Source organism: Haliaeetus albicilla, chromosome 8 (genome assembly GCF_947461875.1).
Source record: "Haliaeetus albicilla chromosome 8, bHalAlb1.1, whole genome shotgun sequence".
Taxonomy (NCBI): Eukaryota; Metazoa; Chordata; class Aves; order Accipitriformes; family Accipitridae; genus Haliaeetus; species Haliaeetus albicilla.
Genome location: NC_091490.1, coordinates 4,408,667 through 4,429,690, shown reverse-complemented (window position 1 = coordinate 4,429,690; position 21,024 = coordinate 4,408,667). Strand labels below are relative to the sequence as shown.

General features: G+C 45.5%; 1 protein-coding gene and 1 long non-coding RNA gene across 4 annotated transcripts; both read right to left on the bottom strand.

The window, feature by feature from the left end:
- Positions 1-168: 168 nt before the first annotated feature.
- Positions 169-14,059, bottom strand: LOC104317810 (cytochrome P450 2J2). 3 transcript variants are annotated; one of them, XM_069788608.1, is made up of 10 exons: positions 11,181-14,059; positions 9,486-9,776; positions 7,721-7,883; positions 6,935-7,075; positions 5,133-5,293; positions 4,147-4,323; positions 3,465-3,606; positions 3,100-3,287; positions 2,063-2,201; positions 169-1,585 (listed from the first exon to the last, which is right to left on the bottom strand). In XM_069788608.1, exons 2-10 carry the CDS (start codon positions 9,690-9,692, stop codon positions 1,407-1,409), a joined length of 1,497 nt encoding a protein of 498 aa, XP_069644709.1. In that variant the 5' UTR covers positions 9,693-9,776; positions 11,181-14,059; the 3' UTR covers positions 169-1,406. The 3 variants fall into 3 exon arrangements, with proteins under 3 accessions (XP_069644709.1, XP_069644708.1, XP_009917087.1); XM_069788607.1 differs by lacking the exon at positions 11,181-14,059 and adding an exon at positions 9,963-10,062; XM_009918785.2 differs by lacking the exon at positions 11,181-14,059 and having other exon boundaries at positions 9,486-10,037.
- Positions 14,060-17,829: 3,770 nt separating this feature from the next.
- Positions 17,830-20,804, bottom strand: LOC138686280 (uncharacterized). The gene is made up of 3 exons (XR_011325615.1): positions 20,542-20,804; positions 19,493-19,577; positions 17,830-19,138 (listed from the first exon to the last, which is right to left on the bottom strand). It is a non-coding gene; the product is annotated as an uncharacterized lncRNA (long non-coding RNA).
- Between the last annotated feature and the right edge of the window lie 220 nt (positions 20,805-21,024).

The window sequence follows — 21,024 nt, the reverse complement described above, 5'->3', positions numbered from 1 at the left end:
CTAAAGCCAGTGGAAATGAAACTTGATTTAATCCTCTTTTCCTGTTAACTATTCAGCATCCTACATGCGTGCCCATAGAAGTCACTTATGAAAGGTGAGAAGAAAAAAACAGAGGAAAACCCCCAATCTTTGCTGTGACTATATTCTAAAGAAAAGCACACAGGAGACAGCATTTCTAAGCTTTAATGCTTGGTCACATAAATAGAAAAATTCCCTACAAGTTGCGTATTTAATTAACTCTTTTCCAAAGAGACCCCGGTGTGGGCAGAAGCAGTGTCTCCAGCGCAGAAGGTGCCATGCCCCCGACCCACCTCCTCGGCCCCACGCTACGGACATGCCCACCGTGCGTGGCCACAAATCTTTGCCAGAAACAGAGGGGAAGCGGCGAGCTCGTGACTTCCCACCGCAAAGCCTCCACGCCGACATTTCCTTCCTGACGCCCAGTGGTGAGCCGCTGTGGGCACAACCCTTCCGACACTCTCTGCTCCTTCTCGTTCCATTGGGCTTCGGTTAAACTGCTCCTGAGCAACCCCATGCAATTATTTTTTTGCAACTTTTCTTTCCTGTTTTGTCTTTTACTAGCACAAACCTTTTTGGATAAACCGTTCCTGCTCATACAATTGCAATACTGTATTTTTATAGCCATTGGAGACCTGCTGGAAGCAGAGCTTCTTGTGCCATCCTGTTTGGTTGGCCTTTGGTAGAATCTGCTTCTACCACCCTGTAGCCTCCTGATTAAAATTTCCATATACTTAAGAGATTAAAAAAATGCGTGCTGCTGCTGCAAGGATCTCTGCTTAGGTATTTCCATCACAAAGCAGTAACGTGGTGGTGCAGGGAGTGTACAACACACCAAGCCCAAGCTCAGGATTGGCTGTGGCCACCTGGACGTCCAAATCGGTGCTGAGGCATGAACCTAGAGCTTGTACGTCCAAGGCCAGCTGCCCCAACTGATGAGGGACATCTCAGAAAAATGCAGCCCATGGCCATTCGGGGTGCTGCAGCATCGGGATTTAGGGGTCGTTAAATGGTCTCTGGGTGGTTGACATATGCCCTATGGAAGAGCCAACATGGACCCAACTGTGCCCATGGTTTTGCAGCTGGCAGACACCTTCCTAGGAGTTGCCAATGGTGGCAATTAAGTAATAAGGCTTTTAAATTCATGCATTTTGTCAAACTGGTAGAGGGGAGGAGGCAGGAGGTGAAGGGAAGAGCTGCAAGGGTTGTCCTCCTTGCAGGATGTGGCCCTCCTGACCTTCCCACTGCCACCCGCACATTGGTGGGTGCTAGACGTCCACGGCCCATCGTTTCAGCCCAAAATCGATGGGGTGGATGGGAGAAGGGACGTTTTCCAGCTTTCAGAGGGCTGAAGCGGGGGGGGGATGTGGGGCAGCCCCACGCCAGCCTCAGTCACGAGGCAGCGCACAGATCTGGAAGGGCTTGGGGCAGCGCGTGAGGCTGAGTGTGAAGGCGAAGGTCAGCGGGGCAGCTGCCGGCGCCTGGAAGGTGAACTTCTGCAGGAGGGCTGTGAAGAAGATGAAGAGCTCGGTCCTGGCAAGCTGTTCCCCAGGACAAGCCCGCTTGCCTGGAAAAGGAGCAAAAATAACCCCACCGAGTCCTGAGGAAGCTTCAACCACGTCTCAGGCTCCTCTCGCGTGTGCCGCCTTGCACAGGCTGCGGGAGCTTTTCTTCCTCGAAAGGTTAGGTGGCAATGTTCACCCACACATTTTGCAGAAACCTTCCCCAGAAGTTTACTGCTGAGCAAACTGCGATGGCTGTTCGGATAGATGAAGAGCGGAAACTCGGAAAAAAAACCCCAAACCCAAAACATTTATGCAGCTTGCACAAGAGGAAAAAGCCTTATTTTTTCATCCTGTGATAACAAATTGATTTCCCTCCTGCTCCGAGCAGTCAGTATTAACTGTTAGTGGGATTTTCACTGTAGGGATGGGCTGAGAGCTGGACAAGGAGCAGTACCCCCTACTCTGGAGGGGATGTCTTGGGGGAAAAAAAAAAGAAAGCATTGCAAAAAGGAAAACCATCTCCCCATCTATCATCCTACCTGCAGAGAAGGGCAGAAAAGCCTCCCGCCTCCTGTACTGGCCGTTTTCCAGGAAATGTTCAGGATTAAAGGTGTCTGGAGTCTCCCACACGTTTTTGTCGAACATTATCGAAGTCAGGCTGGTCATCAGGGTGGTGCCCTGCAAGAGGTGGAGAAAACGGGCGATTACGTGACGGAGAAGAGCCGATGTGTTGTCAGACTAGTTTATTATTAGCTCTCTTCCACTCACAATGTAAACTACGTTTTTTTTTTTAAGGGCAAAATGTTTTTTCCTAAGCTATGTAATTAAATGAGGGTGAGAGCCTATAGGATTGTTCACTTCTGTGCGCCTCTATGTATCACCATAGTGTTGATCCGTACCTTGTGCTGCTGTCACTGGTGGTGTTAATATAAACCAACTTTAAATTGGTAACACGGTGTTCCCATAGGAATTCAAAGCAATTTAACCAAATAATTTTCAAATGTTCCACATTATTGTGTTTTGGGTTTTTTTTTTAAACCTGATCTGGTTTATCTCCACATCCTCCATTAGAAAAAGAAAAACATTCTAATCAGTGTGAAGCAAGATGCCCACATTTTTTGGTTTTAATTTTCCTTGATGCAACCAGTCATATACATGGAAGAGACTAGTTATACCTAAATCTCATGTTTGCTTTCATAATTGCAGAACAGTGTGTATGCATTAATACCTGTCTTTTATCAAGAGTTACTTTTAATAGATGATTTTTAATACTCTGTGGCATTAACAAACCCAAACTGTTTACTTTGCAATTTTTCTTGGCCCTCCATTCCCATAATGCATGGAGCGCATCTTTTATAAAATTTAAGCAATAAACCTTTTAAAATTGAAAATTATGACCAACACCACAGGATCTCACAATTGTCCTCTATCGAGAGGGCTTGTATTTTCTATATAACTGTGATATCTCCATAAGATCCTTCTGGCTGGTTCCCCGCCAGGTGAGATGTGGGACTTGATCTCACGATGAAGACCCCGCTCTGGTGGGATGAAGGAAAGGCTGGTGGTCTTCACGTACTTTGGGCAGGTGGAAGCCGGCCAAGGTGGTGTCGCTGGTGGACATCCTGGGCACCCCCAGTGGCACAACGTTGCCCATCCGCAGGACCTCACTCAGCACTGCGCTGGTGTACGGCATGTTCTCCTTGTCGGCCATCATGGGCTGGCGGGACTGGCCGATCACCGTCTCAATTTCGAGCTGCACTTTCTCTATGGAACGCAAAAAAAAACCACCAAAAAAACCACACCTGTGTTCAAAAGCTGTCCAGTAAGAAACCTGGGGCACAGGCATGTCCAGCATGTGGCAGAGCTGGAAATGACTTTGTTTTCTGAGCTTCATTTATCTAGTTTTGGTCCAAATGAAGGACCCATCATCCATGGCCCTACCCTGAATGTGGGGGTACGCTGCCATGTAGAGCAAAGCCCAGCGGATGGCGGTTGCCGTAGTCTCAGTCCCGGTTAAGAAGAGGTCCAGGGTGGAGCACAGCAGGTTTTCCTCATGGAAATATGAGCTGGTGTCACCCTTAAACTTGGGGAAAAAAACACGGCAATGAAAACTCTTATTAATGAGGGGATGCTTTCAAAAACCCAATCCAAACCCACCTGTACGTAAGTCCTGCTGCTAGTTTATTATCCACTGTCCCCAGACTTGGAAATTTCTACCCCTTACTTTCATTGAATTTCAAGCCCTATAGACTGCTTTGAAAGACACCCTGTTTGCTGTAGAATGACTCCTGAAAGCAGGTAGCATTTTTAAATGTGAAGTTTCACAATAGCAAACACAGGCCTGCAAGTTCTCATAGAAACGTGAACACGTTCCCTGAGAGTCCTCCTACGCCATGTGGCAGAATGAAAAATGGAAGAAGACAAAGTGTAAATACTTTCAAATGAAAACAAAAAAAAAATCTGTGTGTTTTCAAAGTGATCAGGCTCCTGCTGTTGCTAAAAAGTTTGACGTGGAAGAGGTAGGGAGGAGAAGGCGACGCGGGAGGCATGAGCTCCTCTGACAAAACAGCCTTGATCTTGTCTGCTCATTTTATGGGTTAAGGTTTAGGTGTTTCCCTCTTACCTTTTCTATTTCTTTCAGGTAACAGTCAATATAATCTCCTGCCTCGGACTGGTCTAAATTCTCCTTGTGCTTTGCGATCACTTCTTTCACAAAATATTGAAGTTTCTCCCAGTGCCTGAAGATTTTCCTAAAGGGTCCTGGCAGCCATCTCATGACCAAAGGAAAAGCATTATACAGCTGGTGAGAAATGAATCAGAGCAAAAGAGCATTTCTTGAGTTAAAAAAGAGCAGGTGTCATAGCTGAGATGCTAGTACAATTTATTACCTCTGGTTACTACCGGGAAATAGTATCAGTTTTGCTACAAAGGTCAATTTAGTTACATAGATGAAAACAAGTACAAAGAAGAGAAGAATTAGCCAGATGTTTTCTGCTGATAAATTTCTCTAATATTGGGTGGCCAAAACTGCCACCTCATGTGAAGTGGTGACTGGAGTGAGAAATCAGTGTGGATGCGGAGGAGCCCCTTAGTGCTGGGGTCCGTGGAGGGGACAGAGATCAGACCTGACCCATGGTGTGCAGCCATGCAGAAGCTGTGTCCCCAAATCCACCTATTTTGGTTATAAATCTGCACTCTCAGGCAGTTTTGACATAAATAAAACTTATTTGAGAAACTGGTTGGGAAAGAGGTGGAGGAAAAGATGAGACTTTTCACAGAGTGCTACTAATTGGCTCTTCTTTTTGTAGAAACATAGATATTTTCAAGGTTTTTTTTCATTGTTCTTTGGTTATGTCAGGCATAAGATTGTTTTTACAGTCCTGTAGTGTTTTTTCTCCATGTACCTCAATAATTTTAACTTGCTTCCTTGCTTTCCTGATGGATTTTGGGTATAAACCCAGTCTAATGTAAAACAATACTCGTGGTCATTTCCCTTATAACATGACTCTTTTTCTACAGGGAAAAGCAGACTATGTCAGTGCCTTAGAAACTCCGGTTTCTGAGCACTTACATGCAGCTGAAGCTGGAAAAGCATCTGACCGGCTTTACCTGGCCCCAGAAACTTCCGATGAGCAGCAGCGTTTCAGCCAGTGAGTGCAGTAATTCCTGGAAACGGTTGTCATGATAGTCGAAGCGGTTCCCAAAAGTTATGGAACAGATGATGTTCGAAACAGCACTATTAATTTTGTAATGAGGGTCAAATGGTTGTCCTGGAGGAAACAAAATGAAAGACAGCTTGCTTTTTTTTCTTTAAAGTCTGAGTCAAAACCACCTTCTCTACCAGATCAACAGTAGTGAAGCTGGGGTGAGACCTCACCTACTTTTCACTCATGGTGTTGCTAAGGCTTCACCCCACGTCCTGGGGTCCCACCACCCCCATCACTTGGGGTTGGGCATTGTGTGCCACGACACCCTTTCTCCGAGGACATCCCCTTCTGTCTCCAGCCCAGTCTGCTGGCACACACCGACGTTAGCACAGACCTGCCGGAGCAGGGTTTGAACCGTTTTCCAGGGGAAAAAACCCAGGAGCTTGCCATGCTATGGCTGGGGTTTGCATGCTCCAACATGGTTTTGGTGCCAATTTCAAACACCAGGAGAGGGTCCCTCACAGCTTAGCCTGTGGCAGGGAGCTCAGGACTAACCACACTGCAAAAATGCTGTTGCACTGGTCTTTAACTGTCCACCACAAAGAAATCAAGTGAGATGGAGGAGAGAGGGGAGGGGGAGAGGATTGCAAGTCTCTGCGCCCACCTGTAAACTCCAACAACAGCTCATATGGTCCATAGACATGATGATATGCATCAGCTCCTATAAGAGCAAAGTGTGGTGTGACGTTTGTCACATCTGCATTCCTTGGGAGAGGTACCGAGCAGAGCCCATCATCTCCTAGGGCACATTTAGGCAGCCTGGAGAGCTCCTTGCCGTGATATGAGATACTTGTATCAGTAACGAATCCAGCCCAGCCCTGAGCTGCTGCTGGTACACTGGGGAGCATCACTTTGAAATGCAAGGCACTCTGCACAGGACTGCTGATCTCCCCACTCTTCAAGAAAGTAATTAAACTGGGCTGGTGCTCAGATATTAGAGTGATGGACATGATCACTATTTGTCATTACTAATGGGAAGAAAGGCCCAAACCAGCAGCTTAATTAGTTTATTGATTAGGACTATAAAGGACTATAATCAATTGGCAACATGAAGTATTTGGCCTGTTCAACGCAACAGCAATTAAAATGGAGCAAGTTCAGTATATAATTTCACAATTCCTGTTTAGATCTTTCTTATTTACTATATATAGCTCCATAGAATTAGCTAAACCCCATCTGCTTCTATTTAAAGCTGAAGTGCAACATCACCCATGTACCAACATACAAATTATTCTTACTAATATCCCTCTGGCAGTTCTTAAAAGCTGGACCATAAAAGAGCAAGGCACATGCTTCATCTGTGCATGATACAAAAGGAAAGCCTGACTAAACAAGTTTTAAAATACTTTGCGAAACCAAGGACAAGCAGAGGTTAACTAAGCCTCCGAGCGTATGTGCCTGACAGCAGGAGAGCTGCATTTATTCCTTCGCAGAATACAGGAGAGACTTTCTTAGCCCTATAAACATGCAAGTTTTAATAAACACCTAGTATATATTTGCTTAATATTAACAAGGAAGAACCAAAATAGCAGGCCTGAGGTCTCAAGTAAGTGCTAAAAGGGGCAGTCTGGAAGTGTAAGATAGAGATTTGAGCTATTGCAGAAATGTTTTGCATGTTAGGAGCTGTGTTGGAGTGAGAGTTTTACTTTGCGTTGTTCATTTAGCTGGAAGCTTTGGGCATGGTGCTGTACCTTAACCGCCCACCTTTCTCCTCCTCAATCGTCTCCACAAGGTACCGGCTCTCCTCTTGCACTTTTTCCTCAAAACTTACAGCAATGGTTTTCAGTGTTGCTGAAGCAAACTTTCTCTGTTGCCTCCATATATGCCCATTTGATGATATGAGCCCTGTAGGTAGAAAAAAACCAAGCAAACAAACCTCTCTCTGGGTCACATATGAGTGATGGGATTCGGCAGTGGCCATTCGTCTTGAACAAAGACTCCAAACTGAAGCAAAAAAACTCCATAGACATGGAAAAACTATAGCTTTGCCTGGGAATTAAAATTCAAGAGTAATTGGCTTATGCTAAAGATCTAGCTTTATGGATTTGCTTTAATCTGCTACTTTGTCACTTTGCGTGGGAAAAAAAGGTGTAAGCCAAAATACTATAAGTACTATCACGCTGTTGGCAGAGCTGCAGGCAGGAGCACCATACCCTGTCTCTGGAGCTATATGCAACTGGGGGAGAAAAAGTAAAGGAGAAATTAAAACCAAGGGGAAAACTCTTCAAGTGTATCGATCGCTGGGCAGCTTGCATTTATTTCTCCTCTTTCATCAAGACCTGATGATCCCATCATCATCCCTAAATCCCAGAGAGATTAAAACGTACACCTGTGAGATTATTCGACTGAACTCAGTTCTTGCCTTACTCTGCGCAAGCTTTTATGGATGCAGTTAGCAAGGGCTGAATTCAATCTGTTTCTTTCACTCTAACTGTTATCACTGCAAATAGATGAAAAATTTGTACCGAAAATGCTGGTAGCTGTGCTTACCATAGCCTTTAAATATTTCTTGGAGGAGTGGAATATTTGGCCGATCTGCAAATATTTCAGCCTGGTGGACAAGAGCTTCTCTCACCATCTGGTACCCGTTGACCACCACAAAAGTCAGACCTCCAAACTGCACGCTGAAGATGTTCCCATACCGACCAGTAAGCTGAAAGAGAGTTCATCACCCTCTGAGAGCAAGAAGGTGGAGATTTTCAAAACTCACCTGGACAAGACCTCAAGCAATGGCATCTAACTTTAAATTTAGTCCTGCTTGGAGCAAGGGGACTTAAGAAAAACTCAAACCCAAGTCTACAGGTCCCATCCGATCTAAACTATTCTATGAAGGCTGGAGACAGCATAAAAAATGCTAGAGAGCTGTAGTGTGGGAGAGATGGTTTGCTTATATTTGGTAGCAGGTATGACCTGGGTTTCACCAGGTGGTTGCATCGATTTAACTTGTAACAAGGACATTATTGCTTTGCAACTGATGGGCATCTGTTCCATCTTCTTCACAGGAAGGGTACAAGAGGTGAAGACACCACCTGGGTCACCATGCCCAGGCTTTTGCTGCTGAGGGCAAAGCACAACAAATAATCCCCTTCATCAACGTTGTGTCTAAAGTACTGTGGTTTCTTGCTCCAGCGACCCCATTTAGAAAGTGGGTCTAACTGCTGATGGCTTGAAACCTACTTCTCATTTTAAGCCTAAATACATTTATGGCCAAATTATAGCCATTTTCCTTGCATGGACTTTGCTAGCATTAGTGTCTCCTGTGCAGCGTTCAGCTCCCTGATGTACAAGAGCAAAGGGCCATCATACAGTCTCTGGGGCCCCACTCTGCCAAGGAGCTCAGGCCATCCTCTTAGTACAAGTCTACATAAAAGGACACACGCGGTCACCCTGAACTGCCATGGTGACTTGTGAAACTAGTCTGGAGCCAAATGGGTGTCTCAGTCATTGTGTGCATGTAAATGAATGCAATGATTAATTTTATTAGTAATAATTGTGTGTATTGACAAAATATCCTGAGCATCCTGCCTCAGCCTTCCCCAAGGGTTCCCCTAGGGGACATCCATGCTAGTGGCCTGTGAAAATCCACGGTAGATAGACTGGTGTCAGCCTGCTAAGTAAAAGCAAGAGATAAATAGTCACCAGAAAGGATATTTGCAACCAGCAAGTCAGAATTTTTTCCTTCCACTTTTTCAGGGAAGCATACTCAGCATCTATAAAATATCTTTTGTTAGCTTTGGTGGGAGTCAAAGCTCTGGAAACCTTTCCAGAGCAATCACTGCCTCTTTCTGCGACACAGAAGAAGCCACAGGGTTGGTTAACTCAGGATCTTAAATGTTTCTTTCAGAGGTAATGGGGCAAATCGTTGGCCTCTGAGCAAAGACAATGACAAGACAATTTCCAGAGATTATCTTCATAGTCCAAACAGTTCATTTCTCGCACAGCACTTGCCATTCGTCCCCCAGCCTGGCCCAGTCCCTCCAAACCCTTCCTGGGTTCCAGCAGAAAATGGTCATGGTCAGATGGGAAGAAAGAGGAGGAACATGTAGGTCTTCCTCCATTCTTTCCCATTGGACCTTCCTACTCCCATGGAAGAGGAGGTGACAGTAAGAGAGAAACCCAAGAAAGGTCCTCTATCATACATGGTTTATTATATAGCTAGTTCTTCAGAGGCTGCTCTTGCTTTGCAGGTTTGGTGACAAAAGTCACTGAAGAGGTGAAATACTGTTAGGAGGAGAAATGTCCATGGAGCTCTTACCTTCTGCAGCGCAAGATGGAGTGGCTGCTTCAAGTCCACGAATGTTCCCACGAGAGGAAAGAGCTGTGGCCCTGGAGGGAAATTCCTGGGTCGTCTCTTTTTCACAAGGTCAATAATCAAAAGGGATGTGACCAGAACCACCCAGAGTGTCCAACCGTTCAGCTTTTCCAAGAGAGAAACCAAATCAGGCCAAAACTGAAGCTCCATCTTGGCTGCTGAACTCACAGATTTTCATCCCAGGAAGGGACTTGATGCTGGTGTTACATTTGCTAAAACAGGAGTAAGAAAGGACTGGAAAGAAAACAAAGAACAAGCTAAGGTGCTGATAGCTTACTGGGGACAGGACTTCCCATGGGCGAGCTGCTTTCTCATGTACAGCTACTGCCAGACCACCTGCTGAATAACTAAACACCGGGATCTCCAAAAACAACCCCAAAAACTCAGACCATTTGGCCAAACAAAAGCAATCTTGCAAACCTTTAGCTTTATAGCTCTGTCAACTCCCCAGTTTTCTTATGGAAGAATATTCCTCCCTTCTGCCCTTAACAAGGAGCTCCTTTATACAGACACCTAGCAGGGATTATAAGCATTACAAACATTTGAGGTTAGGTGAAAGCAGCTTACTTGGCTAATTACATATGGTGGGCGTTGCATAATTTACAAAACGGTAAGGCATCTGAGGTGATGGGCACCACACAAGTCGCTAAGGGGCTGATCCTGTTAAGCGCTAAGCACCGTCTGCAAAGGGCTGGATGCCTTCAGTGCCCACCAAAGCCTGCGCGGCTTTGCCAGAGTCATCAGGTGAAGTTCGGACAAGGGAAGCTCTGCGAGAGCCCAGGGCTCTGCCCAGCCACTTAAATGAGAGTTAAAGGAGCTTAATTTCGAGAGTGAGAACATAGGCTCATGCATCTGCCAGCTAAAGGAGAGATTGGAGCTTATGCATTTAAATCTCCTGGGTTTTCCGAAAATCTCCTTTGAATAAAGCTTCACGCTGTCCCAGGGGAAGGTTGCAGCGGACCAAGAGTGATCTCTGTGACCGTGAATCAACCTTGTCTCACCTGCCAATATTTTAACTACAACTTGTTACCAGCGCCCTTTTTTTTTTTTCCTTTTAAGAGATTTACTTTGCAAATGATCTAAATTTATACTGAAGCAAAACTGTCAATAATGATTTTTCAAATTATTCGCCTAGAAGGTACGGCGAGAAGTTCTGAAAAATGGTAAATTTTAATTGTCTTCAACATTTTTTCAGAAAGGTTTAATTTTTTCAGGAAAAAATGTAAATTTTCATAGGAAATAATAATTGGGAAAGAATTTTGGTATTCTCTAGTCTTTCACCACTTTTAAAAGCTTTGCTGTCCATGTGTCTCATTACCTTGGTGGCTGCAGTGACAGCAGAAGCACACACAGGCTGTATGACAGACCTGCACCGTAGTTATTGCAGGAGTCCTTTCTAAGGGTAATACCTACATGCAACCCAACGCTTCTTGGTTTGAAATAGTATTTACGGGTTTCTGGATGGTATTAGGAACCAAATGGGGAGCAGTGATGGGAGTAACATCTCCCATCACTGGTGTATGAAGTATATTTCACATGTCGCTGCAGCGCAGCTGTGAGCAGCAGTGGTTGGACATGGTTTGCTTCTCCCCATGCCCTGCATCAGTGATGCTCCTGTACCCGTTTGCTTCAACGCACCTATTCCACCCTTCCTGGTGTGGCAAGCCAAGCCTCGCTTCCCAGAGGCTAAATCAGGATAGTGGGCTCGTGCTCTTCATCCTGGCATCGGGGAGATGACTCGGTTGGTGGAGGTGTCAGCCTACAGCATGCTCAAAGGGACTGTGATGATAAGGCGTCAACTTCTGCTAGCCCAGTTTCACTCCCCTGTTCTTCGCTATGCCATATGATTTGTCAGCATGCACACAGAGTGCAGATCCCTCTACCACTTGTGGCTGCTGTGAATCGGGCTACGTGCAAAGCCAAGGTGTTAATGTGTTCTTCTGGGTGGTGTTGTGGGGGTGGATGCATCGTGGTTGACAGGAGAAATGTTATTTTTAGCAGGAGGAGCACATTTTGCATGTACTCACATGTGTCTTGTCAGTCAGAAACCTCAAGCCTATTACTTTGCCTTGAAGCTTCACATGTCCAAATGCATCTCTTCACAAAGTTCTTAACATGCCAGATTTACTAAAAATTAGGGAAGAGCATTCCAGTATTAGCAGGGCTCTCCTAACCTCGGTAGACAATAACACCAGCATGTTTCCAAACTGCATTGCGACGATGCTATTTTGGGTCCCAGGCTTTAATGAAATCAATTCTCAGCACGTGGTGATGTGCAAATCCCCAAATCACTGAGGAAGTCGTATCACTGCGGCGCATGGGCAGTACAAAGGTGTTGGACAATTCCTATTTTTGCAGTCTCGACAAGACCCTTAGTTGTAAGATCCTGGTCTCCTGGAAGATGAACCTGTGCCTCTGGCCAGCACCACGAACACAAGGACACCGGTCTTCTGTGGTCCAAATAGACAAAATGTGAATTAATATAAGGACGTACACCCACACATCTAATAGGGAGCAGGACGTAAACCCACCTTCCCCAGTTCCTCCTTGAATAACTCTTCTGACCCCAGTACACAACTTTTTGACCAACTCACCTGAGCTCATGGATACCGTGTAGATAAATTGTGCCATATTGCACGGACACACACACATCACTGCTTGAATATTAAGGCATCTTGAACAGCCAACAGACAGAAATTGGCCCATATGCTTTGTACCTTCTTCCCTGGCTAGATGTCTAACTGTGTGCAGAAGGTTTTGAAACACAAAGAGAAACATTCTGTTAAAAACGCAATTACCATTTGTTTTTCAAGATATAGTATCCCATTATTTTTTCCAGAGAAGTGAAATTCAATAAGGTTACAACAGAATGTAGTCCAACAGTTACCGTACTTTCAGAGCATTATTTAAGCTACAGAATTTCTTAATGATTAGAAACATATGTAGGAAAAATCACATGCAAAATGAGAATGACTGGAGACAATTTTTCCCCCAAACACTTTTTTTCAGGCAAGTAACAGCTCATCCACCACTGTGGTTCCATCCACCACGTTGGAGGTGTGAGACTCCCACCCACCCGGGGAGCCGCGCGTTCAGGTCACGTCAACCGACAGGCTCCAGCGAAGTCCGAGGACCCATCCTGATTTACACCAAGGGATATTTTGCTGCTTCTTTCCTTCTTATGTCAGACCCAAAGGAGCAATGCCATTTTCACCACGGGCAAGCTGGTGAACAGCAGCGACCACCCTGATGTGCCTGTTAAGGCCAGGTGCCAGCGGGCTTTCTTGCATGTGCAACTGCTGTTTCAGGTGAGTCCTCGTGGACCTGGAGGCAACGGCAGCTTTGGACACTCATTTCCTTTTGGGATTTGTTCTACTGGATCAAATGAAATCTACAGGAGGTTTGTAATTGCAGAAAGTCAGGAACGGAGAGTGCTGGGGCAGCCATACCTCCTGGAGCAAGCTCAGGAAAGGTGTGGTTGAACCCAGTCCTTAAGCTTAAATTCCCCGCTTGGGGTGATTTCACTGGGACGTAAGTGCTCCCACGGGAGCTGAGGGCTCCAATATATCTAGGACTCTGACTCCAAGCCCAGAAATCAATAAGCCAAGTCCGTATTTACTGCTGTGCATGTTTGGCCTCCAGTGTTGCATCTTCTCTCTCTCCTACCACAGACTAGATGCAAATATTCTCTAGGTTTTCCGGGGACTCCCATAGACCTCTCACCTATAGCCTCCTGGCCTTTTAGTGCGTTTCCAGCACTAATTAAAGCTATAAGGCAGGCAACTGTCACCATGAATGGGTAAACTGAGGCGTTAGGAGCCTAAACTAAGCGGTGTGAGTAGACCTACAAGGTGTCCCGTTGTGCAATCCGGGAAGGGTCCCAGAAGATGGTATGCTCGGTCCGCTTCTGTAACAGACCAAACTGTCACTTTTCTGCTGTAAAGCCAGTTGTGGTGAAGGGATCACGTTCAGCTTTGTCAGCCAGATAATTAAATGTAGGTAGCAAAAAGCGCTGCAGGGAGCACTCACCGTGCCTCCGGACCTTGGATCAGCCCCTGACTTTTTGGTCTTTGGCCCAAGATTTTATTCCCTTCGCAGCCAGGCGCCGCGTCGCCTTTGCCAGCCCCACGCCGCCCCGCACGGCAGACCCCATACGGACGTATCGAATCAGATTTCGGGGGTGCCGGGTGCTTCCCCCCCCCCCCCAAGGGGGCCACGCTCACGGCACTGCCGGCGGCAACCGCCCACGATCCCCTTGGCAAGACTCCGCCGCCGTCTGCCGCAACCTGGCAGAGCCGGGGCTGCAACCCCGGCTGTTCGCACGGGGCGGCTTCCCGCATCCAAGATCTTCCTCCGACTCTCCATAAACCTCTAAAATACTCTCCTTCCTAAGATGCACCTTTTCAGTATTCACAGAGAAGAGTACAGTCACATATTCCTCTCAAAGCCACAAGGACTTGACTAGAGCTAAAATGTCATTTATGTACATATCACAAGCGTTTTTCTAGGCACAGATGTCTTTCTGGTGCCAATATGCTGTTTATGTACTTATCTGTCACAAGCACATGTCTACATACATATGCCCTGCTGGCAGAGGCACAGAGCATTTTGAAACTCTTATTAGACTGCTAATGAATAATACGCATACAAAGGAGAAAACAGAAGGTGGATCTATCAGGAACAGCCTCTTTCTTAACTACCTTTTAATTGTAGGAGAGGAAGAAAAGAGATGAATTTTGATATGTTGGCATCTGTGAAGGCCTGCTTAGCAGCATCGAACGCCATCATTTTAAAAGCGGATTTTTCACAGGTTTGGGTATTTTGGGGGGGGAATTTTTTTTTCTTAAAAAAAAAAAACCCACAAAATTTTGACACTGAGAGTATTGCAAATCCTGGTGCCAATGATGTACGATAGTGTGATTGTCACCATGGAATGCTGAAAAGCCCGAGCAGCTGTTTGGCATATTGACAGTGCGAATTCGGAGCGTTTTAAATGCAAATGACAGTATTCAATTGATCGCACGAAAACAATGGGTCATAGCCTTACCTTTCCTTGGCTACGCTCTGAATAATCAGTCTGCAAATCCATGCACAATAGGGATATTGTACACATTCTGGGGATTTTGTTCCCCATGTACATGGGGGTCGATACGATGCTTCTTTTGGGCAGAACTGAAAAAGAGGTGCTGCTGCACTGTCCCGGGGAACCGGGCTGGGGTGAGGTGGGGAAAGGGGCATAATTTGCTCCGAATCCACCACGTCCTAAGTGTCAGCCTGTTTTTCTTCACTTCTATCCTTTTCTGCTTGCTCTTTAATCATTCCCAAGGGTGGCTGGCTTTCTGCCTGACTTGTCTCCATTATACCCTGCTGCAATCAATATGGCAAGCAGAAATCAGCAGGAGAAGGCATGTTCTGCTCTCAGTGAGAGCCGGTGGGAGGGAAGGAGATCAGGCCAGCCAGCTGCAACCCCAGCCCGGCAGGCAAACCGAAATCCAGCCGAAAAAGCTGCCGCCAGACGCCTGGGTCTTGTTTGCTTCATGGTGCCCCCTGCCCAGCAGCGAACAGCAGGTAAAGGTCTTCCTCCCTCTCCCAGCCCAGGGAGGGCAGGCAGGAAAACCTAGCAGTGGTAGAATTTCCACTGAAAGCAGCTTTTGTTTTGCAGTGGTGAAAAGAAGGAATAGGGTCCTTCCAAAGCAGAAAACTCCAGGAATGGGGCACCCACACTTTCACCCTGTGCAGGATGGTTACATGCGGACACTGCTGAGCCCTTGATGATGCTCACACTGGTTCAGGTCTCCAAGGCTGGCCGTGCTAGTTTGAAGGCAGCCACTGCCACTCCTGAATATCTCTAGCCATAGCTTTTTGTTTTCAAGACCCAGATTTCTTTAAAAACAAGTTCAAAAGAGGCGCAAGTGCGCCATGGGTGAGGATATCACGCAGACAGTGCTATCTGCCCATGGCTTTACCTTACAGCACACACATATGACATCTCCCTCCAAGAATTTTAACCTAGTGAATTTCTTCTCTTGCCTTGTTCTGTAAGCCTGAAAGAACTTTTCAGGGTCTGTTCCCATACCTGCAATCCCCTGATTGCAGCTAAATTGTACCAGTGAGCAGCACTTTTGTGTCTCCTGTGCTTCCATCCAGCCTTCTGGTGTTTCAGTCATAAGCATTTTGGGTCAAGCACTGGTTTTTTGGATCTCCTTGATCCATGTGTCATGTGCTCTGAGACAGCTCTGAGTGCTTCTGAAATACAACCAATGTACAAAGAGCATCACAGTTGCCAGAGCAGTTGCTGACATGTCTGCAAGAAGCCCATGCTCAGATTTGCACCTAGGATCATAAGGTTGAGTTGAACATCACAAATGGCTGATGTTCTTGATCTGTCTGAATGTGGGGTGTGTGTGGTAGGCTCCCTGCACCAGAAATTGGCTTCTCCAGGGTGTTTGCCAATTAGAATATGTTCCATTTTAAATGGGGAGGTTCATGAGGAGTTGGAGGCTGGAGACCACATGGCTAATGTCATCCATTTATGGAGTCGTGTTAGGAGGCCTCACAATTTTTTCAGGCTTTCCCAATCTTTTCCAGCAATCCTGCCTGGGTATGAAAATCAAGTGACTTCTCTGTACAGCTAAATTACACCTATTTCAGCATTCACCTTTTCAGTCTCTGAAGGAAGGCAATGAATAAAACCCAGCATCATTATTACCTTTGCCTTCCTAAGATAAATCTGTTTACCTGTAAAACAGACACATTAAAAACCAATCAGCCAATACAAATAATTAGTTACAACATAGGCCTGTGATTTGCTCAGCCTCTGGAACAGGGTAGTGTCTTGCTTAGCTTGAACTCATTGCTGATGGATGCTTGGTGAAAGGTCTTGGAGACTATGTACGCAGCTAAACGCTGGGGAGACAGAAAATGATTACTTCAGAGAGACATTGCTCAAGTCAGCTCTGCAAGAAATTCATCACCAACAGCATTGGCACCACACATGAGCGGCAGCGTATGGAAACTGAACTGTAAAAAGTAACAAAGTAAGTGAACTAAGGGAATATCGCATACCATGAGCATGGGGGAATGCAGCATTACCCAAAGGGAGAAACGTTCTTATTTAGCGGGCTTTTGTTTAGTTAAAGGAAACGTTTGTATGGGGGGATTTAGCTGTGAACACAGAGCCTTTGTTTTCTGGGAACAAAGGGAACTAAAGCAACACAGGTTGGTAATGGATAAACTTTCTATCAAACTATGCTGAGCTGGAAGGTAAAGCCTTGAGCTTGCTATCAAACACGCAGGACTGGCCTCTTGTGCCTAAAATCCCATGGCCCAAATGGTTGCCCTTGGAAGTAAATTTATAGCTTGTTTCTGCTTAGCTCCAAGTGGCCAGAAGCCCACCCTAAAATAAAGCCAACGGCGAAGCCAAGAGGAGGGGCTGCTGCAAAATGCTGCTACCCCCCATTGTACACATGTCTTAGCAAGATGGTCTTGTTAAGTATAAACCTTTAAAAGAAGGAGATGTTGCATTTAGTCTGGAAGGCCAGTGTTTGCTATGAGTCCTTCTGGGGAAGTCCTCCTGCATGGAACCCAGGAACTGGGGTCTCCTTTGGCCCAAGGACTTTCTGTGAGCCCTTTTACCTGCAAGGTTGAGCACGACAGTCTTCAAAGGCTCACAAACACACAATGAAGTGTTGAACTTCATGTCGAATATGACAAAAGCCTTCATTGTTTACAGATAGCTTAGCACATCTGGAATGAAAAAGAAGATGCCTTGTCTTTAGCCAAATGGAGGGTCTGATCTCATTCTACCAGACGGAGAAGGATAACAATAAAACCACTCCACAATTGTCCTTTGCGATGACAGGACCAGTAGAATTTTTCCAATCTTCCTCCTGCTGGCAAACAGTAGAAGGCAAAAGTCTTGCGGAGACAGAAGGAATAAAAACAAAATGTCTTGCAGAAGGCTAGAAAAGTTTCCCAAAGCATTTTTCTTTAAACTTAACCACATGATTTAGAAGCTTATTATTAATTCCCCCCCCTCCTTACATAAAAAGGGAAATTTAAAAAGTGTAGATTAACACATTTTTGGGTATCTTCCAAGCTCTCAGTTCCTCTGCATAAAGGATTATTTTGACAAATCAAAGATCACTTTTTGGGTGGCCTGGAGAGACGCAAATTTGTGCTCTCTTTGTAGCAGAAATGATAGCTTCTCAAAGGGTGCTTACCTGTGTCTCTCAGACAATTACAGAGATGAATCCAGTCCAGCTTCTGGTCTAACTGTAATAAAATACTGGCTGGTGATTCCTGAGAATTTTTTCCAGATTGGTCTAACACTGGCTGGGGACTGCCTTGGGTACCTTAATCTCTACCTAGTAACTACTCAGAAGCTACTAGAGGTTCTTCAGTGAAGTGAACCCTTGGGAGGTGCTGCAAGATCATCTTCAGTGAAGGCCTCTACCAATAACAGGCGGTTTATTTATTGGTAATTTATTCTTCATTTTAAACTTACCTGCTTCCTATCACAAGCTCCTTGTGTTTCTGAATTGCCTGATAACTCTCTTTTAAAAGATGTCTAGCCACTGAGCAACACCTGGATCACACTAGGCGAAAATGCTCCTGAGCAGGTGACTGAATGGCACTGTGGTGGAGAGTACGTGTCATGGCAGAGAGCAATAGTTGGGCTGTCTACTACCCTGCTGCTTCTGGTAGCAGAGAGTCCTATTTTAGTGTAACAAAAAAGCCATGTGCCTAAACCGGCTCACCCCGTTGTCCAAGAGCAGCACTACTGGAAATGTCCTGATGTCACCTACCTTCGTGGTACCCAGGTGGACACCATCATGCCGTCCACGGGGCGTGCTGGGTTTCTCACTGGGATCTAGCCGCAGGTCATGGTCTAGCTCTGCCACAGTGATCAATGTGCATCAGACAAGAACTCCTCGTGGCCTTAAAGCATACGGTCACACCAATGGATTAAAATGCATATTGGAAAAGCAAATGGGTTAGCAAAAAAAGTGCCCAGTGTCATTCAGAGAGGCAGTTTAAGAACAAATCAAACCACTCTGAAAGAAACAATTGTCCTGGAATGGGAAAAAAAAATATATATATATTCACTTAAAGGCAATCTTCGTAAACAGGTTGAACAAGACTATGAGGCTGGAGGAACAGATGGGAAAATGGAACAAACAGATGGAAAAACTCTATTTCTGAAAAAAAAAAATATCTATTTGTAAAGCTATAGCTACTCTGAATGAATGCTTCAATGTTAGGGAGCTGAGGCATTGGAAAATTCATAACAAGGCCATAAATTCATACATCTGAGATCAATAGAATGGCAGGTCTTTTAAACAGGTGAATAAGGTGCTTCTCAAACAGCCATGTACATTATTTATCCATACTTAATGCCTCCATCCACATGGATACTTTGCTGCTCATATAGGCTATATCTTACTCACTTTACAGTTAAAAAATATCTTTCAACTTTTCATTAGCCATCACTGGCTAATATATTAAAAGAAAAGGAGCACACTCACCTTGCTTTCTGTCATCTAAGCACAGGAAAGAAATGGACCTGATCTCACCAACACCAGTAGAAAAAAGTCCTATGGACAAGAAGGGGAGAAGGAGTGAGCCCTGTGGCTCAGTCCACCAACTTGATGGGGAAGTAAAGGCATCTCCATTAAATGCCTCCTATCCATCCAGCTGTTCTTGGTCAGCTCTATGTGTAGTTAAAGTGGGGAAAATCAAGAGAAAAAGAGGGAGGAAAGGTCTGGTCCTACACCGACTTCAGGAGGAAACCTCACTCACAGCAACCAAGCTGCAATGAGTGAGATGAGACACCACTTTGGAGGAAAATGTGGGTCTTGTGTTTTAGTCAAAGAACCAGCACCCTGCAGAAATAAATCCAGCCCACGCTTTGCACAGTGTTCCTTGGTGAGGATGGGTGAGATACTTACAGCAAAAATTTCCGGCTGTGGATGGGGTGTCCAGAAACTCTCCCTGGAGCAAGTGAGTCCAGCGACCTCCGAGCAGTGACTTGCACTAGCAACAACAAAAACGCGTTACACAAAATGCTAACTTACTCTGAGGACTCAGGAGATGGGTGGTTTGAGCCGGGCGGGCAGCATTAATAGGTACTGGTTTATGATCTTGGCTTTAAACCCTCTGAATCGCAGCTTTGCAGCTGTGAGAAGGGACCGTAGAAGTGCTCCAGCTCACTGGGGAGATGCAAAGATTGAATTTTTAACTGAGTGCATTCAGCAGCATGGTGTAAAAAAGGACGTTTGCTTTCAGCACAGGGACCGGGATGGGGATACAGCGTCGGGGACTCACCTGCCAACTGTGTTTTGCTCTCTTCCTTATTTCGGGTCATTTCTTTTAAGTCAGTGCAGGGCTTTTAAGGACCGTGTCCCATATCTGGGTCTTAGCAGATTTGCCCACATGTTTTCCTGCGTGTGTCTCTGGGACTCATAAAAGCGTCTTTAGCGTTCAAGTAAGTTCCCCTTTGAGGAGGGACTGTCAAAGACAGGCGCTAATGTCATTAGGAGGTTACAAGGGGGAAACAAGAGAGAATTTGCTACAGATCCTCATTTCCATAATCTTGCCTCGACATCCTCGTTTGTCAGTTCTTAACCTCAATTCCTTAACCTCCAAATCTGTGGAGTTGTTGACCTTGGGGATTTGTCTTCAAACTGATTTCAAGTTTTAGGCAATCTAAATTAGGCTTCCTGTGACAGAAGACAAAACTTGGTCTTTGCACCCAAATGTGAAAGACAGGCCCAGAGTGCAAGTGAAATCTTGCAATCATTTTTTCAAACCATCTGCCCATCTGCAGTCCCAGAACAATATCAGTTCGGTGCTGCCTTCCCTCTCTCTCTCTCACAGGAATAAAGAAATTACCATAAACAAAGCAGATCAAGGGTCTATTTAAGCCAAATGTAGCCAAGACACATTGCTTCAGAAGGGAGCAGGAGAAAAAAGAGCTACAGGGGAAGTTTCTTCCTACCTCCCATTAACTCCAGTTTGGCCAGTGATGCCGGACACGACAGTGTAATTTGGAGTGGATGGTGCTGTGTCCCTCTCCATGGGCACTCTGTTTCCAGGGTATTTCTGCGGCAAACAAAAGTGATCACTACAAAGCATTCTGGCCAAAACAAAAAAAAAAAAGAGAGAGAGAAAAAGGACTGTAGAACTGCTCCCTAACTGTGCAGAGGAGGGAGAATACAAGAAAATAGGAAAATTAGGCTGGACACAAAGAGCCTTTTGGTCTCTCAGACCATTTCTGCGTTGCACATGGCAGTCAAACCAATGCCTGAATCATGCTATTTATTTCAGGGTGTAAAGCCATTGTGAAAAGATGCATTATTTCCAAGAGTGTGCTCTGAGTTAGAGAGTCTGCAGCAAACTGGCAGAGCAGCTTGGCACAGGGATTTTCTGGAGCAGCAGGTAGAGATGAACAACGGGAGCTGGACCAGTCCCTGCATGACGA

Coding starts and splice junctions, on each gene's coding strand:
- LOC104317810 (XM_069788608.1), bottom strand. CDS start 9,692: ATGGAGCTTCAGTTTTGGCCTGATTTGGTTTCTCTCTTGGAAAAGCTG. Junction 7,884..9,485: donor TCCATCTTGCGCTGCAGAAG/GTAAGAGCTCCA, acceptor ACTCTCTTTCAG/CTTACTGGTCGGTATGGGAA. Junction 7,076..7,720: donor AGAAATATTTAAAGGCTATG/GTAAGCACAGCT, acceptor TTCTACCTACAG/GGCTCATATCATCAAATGGG.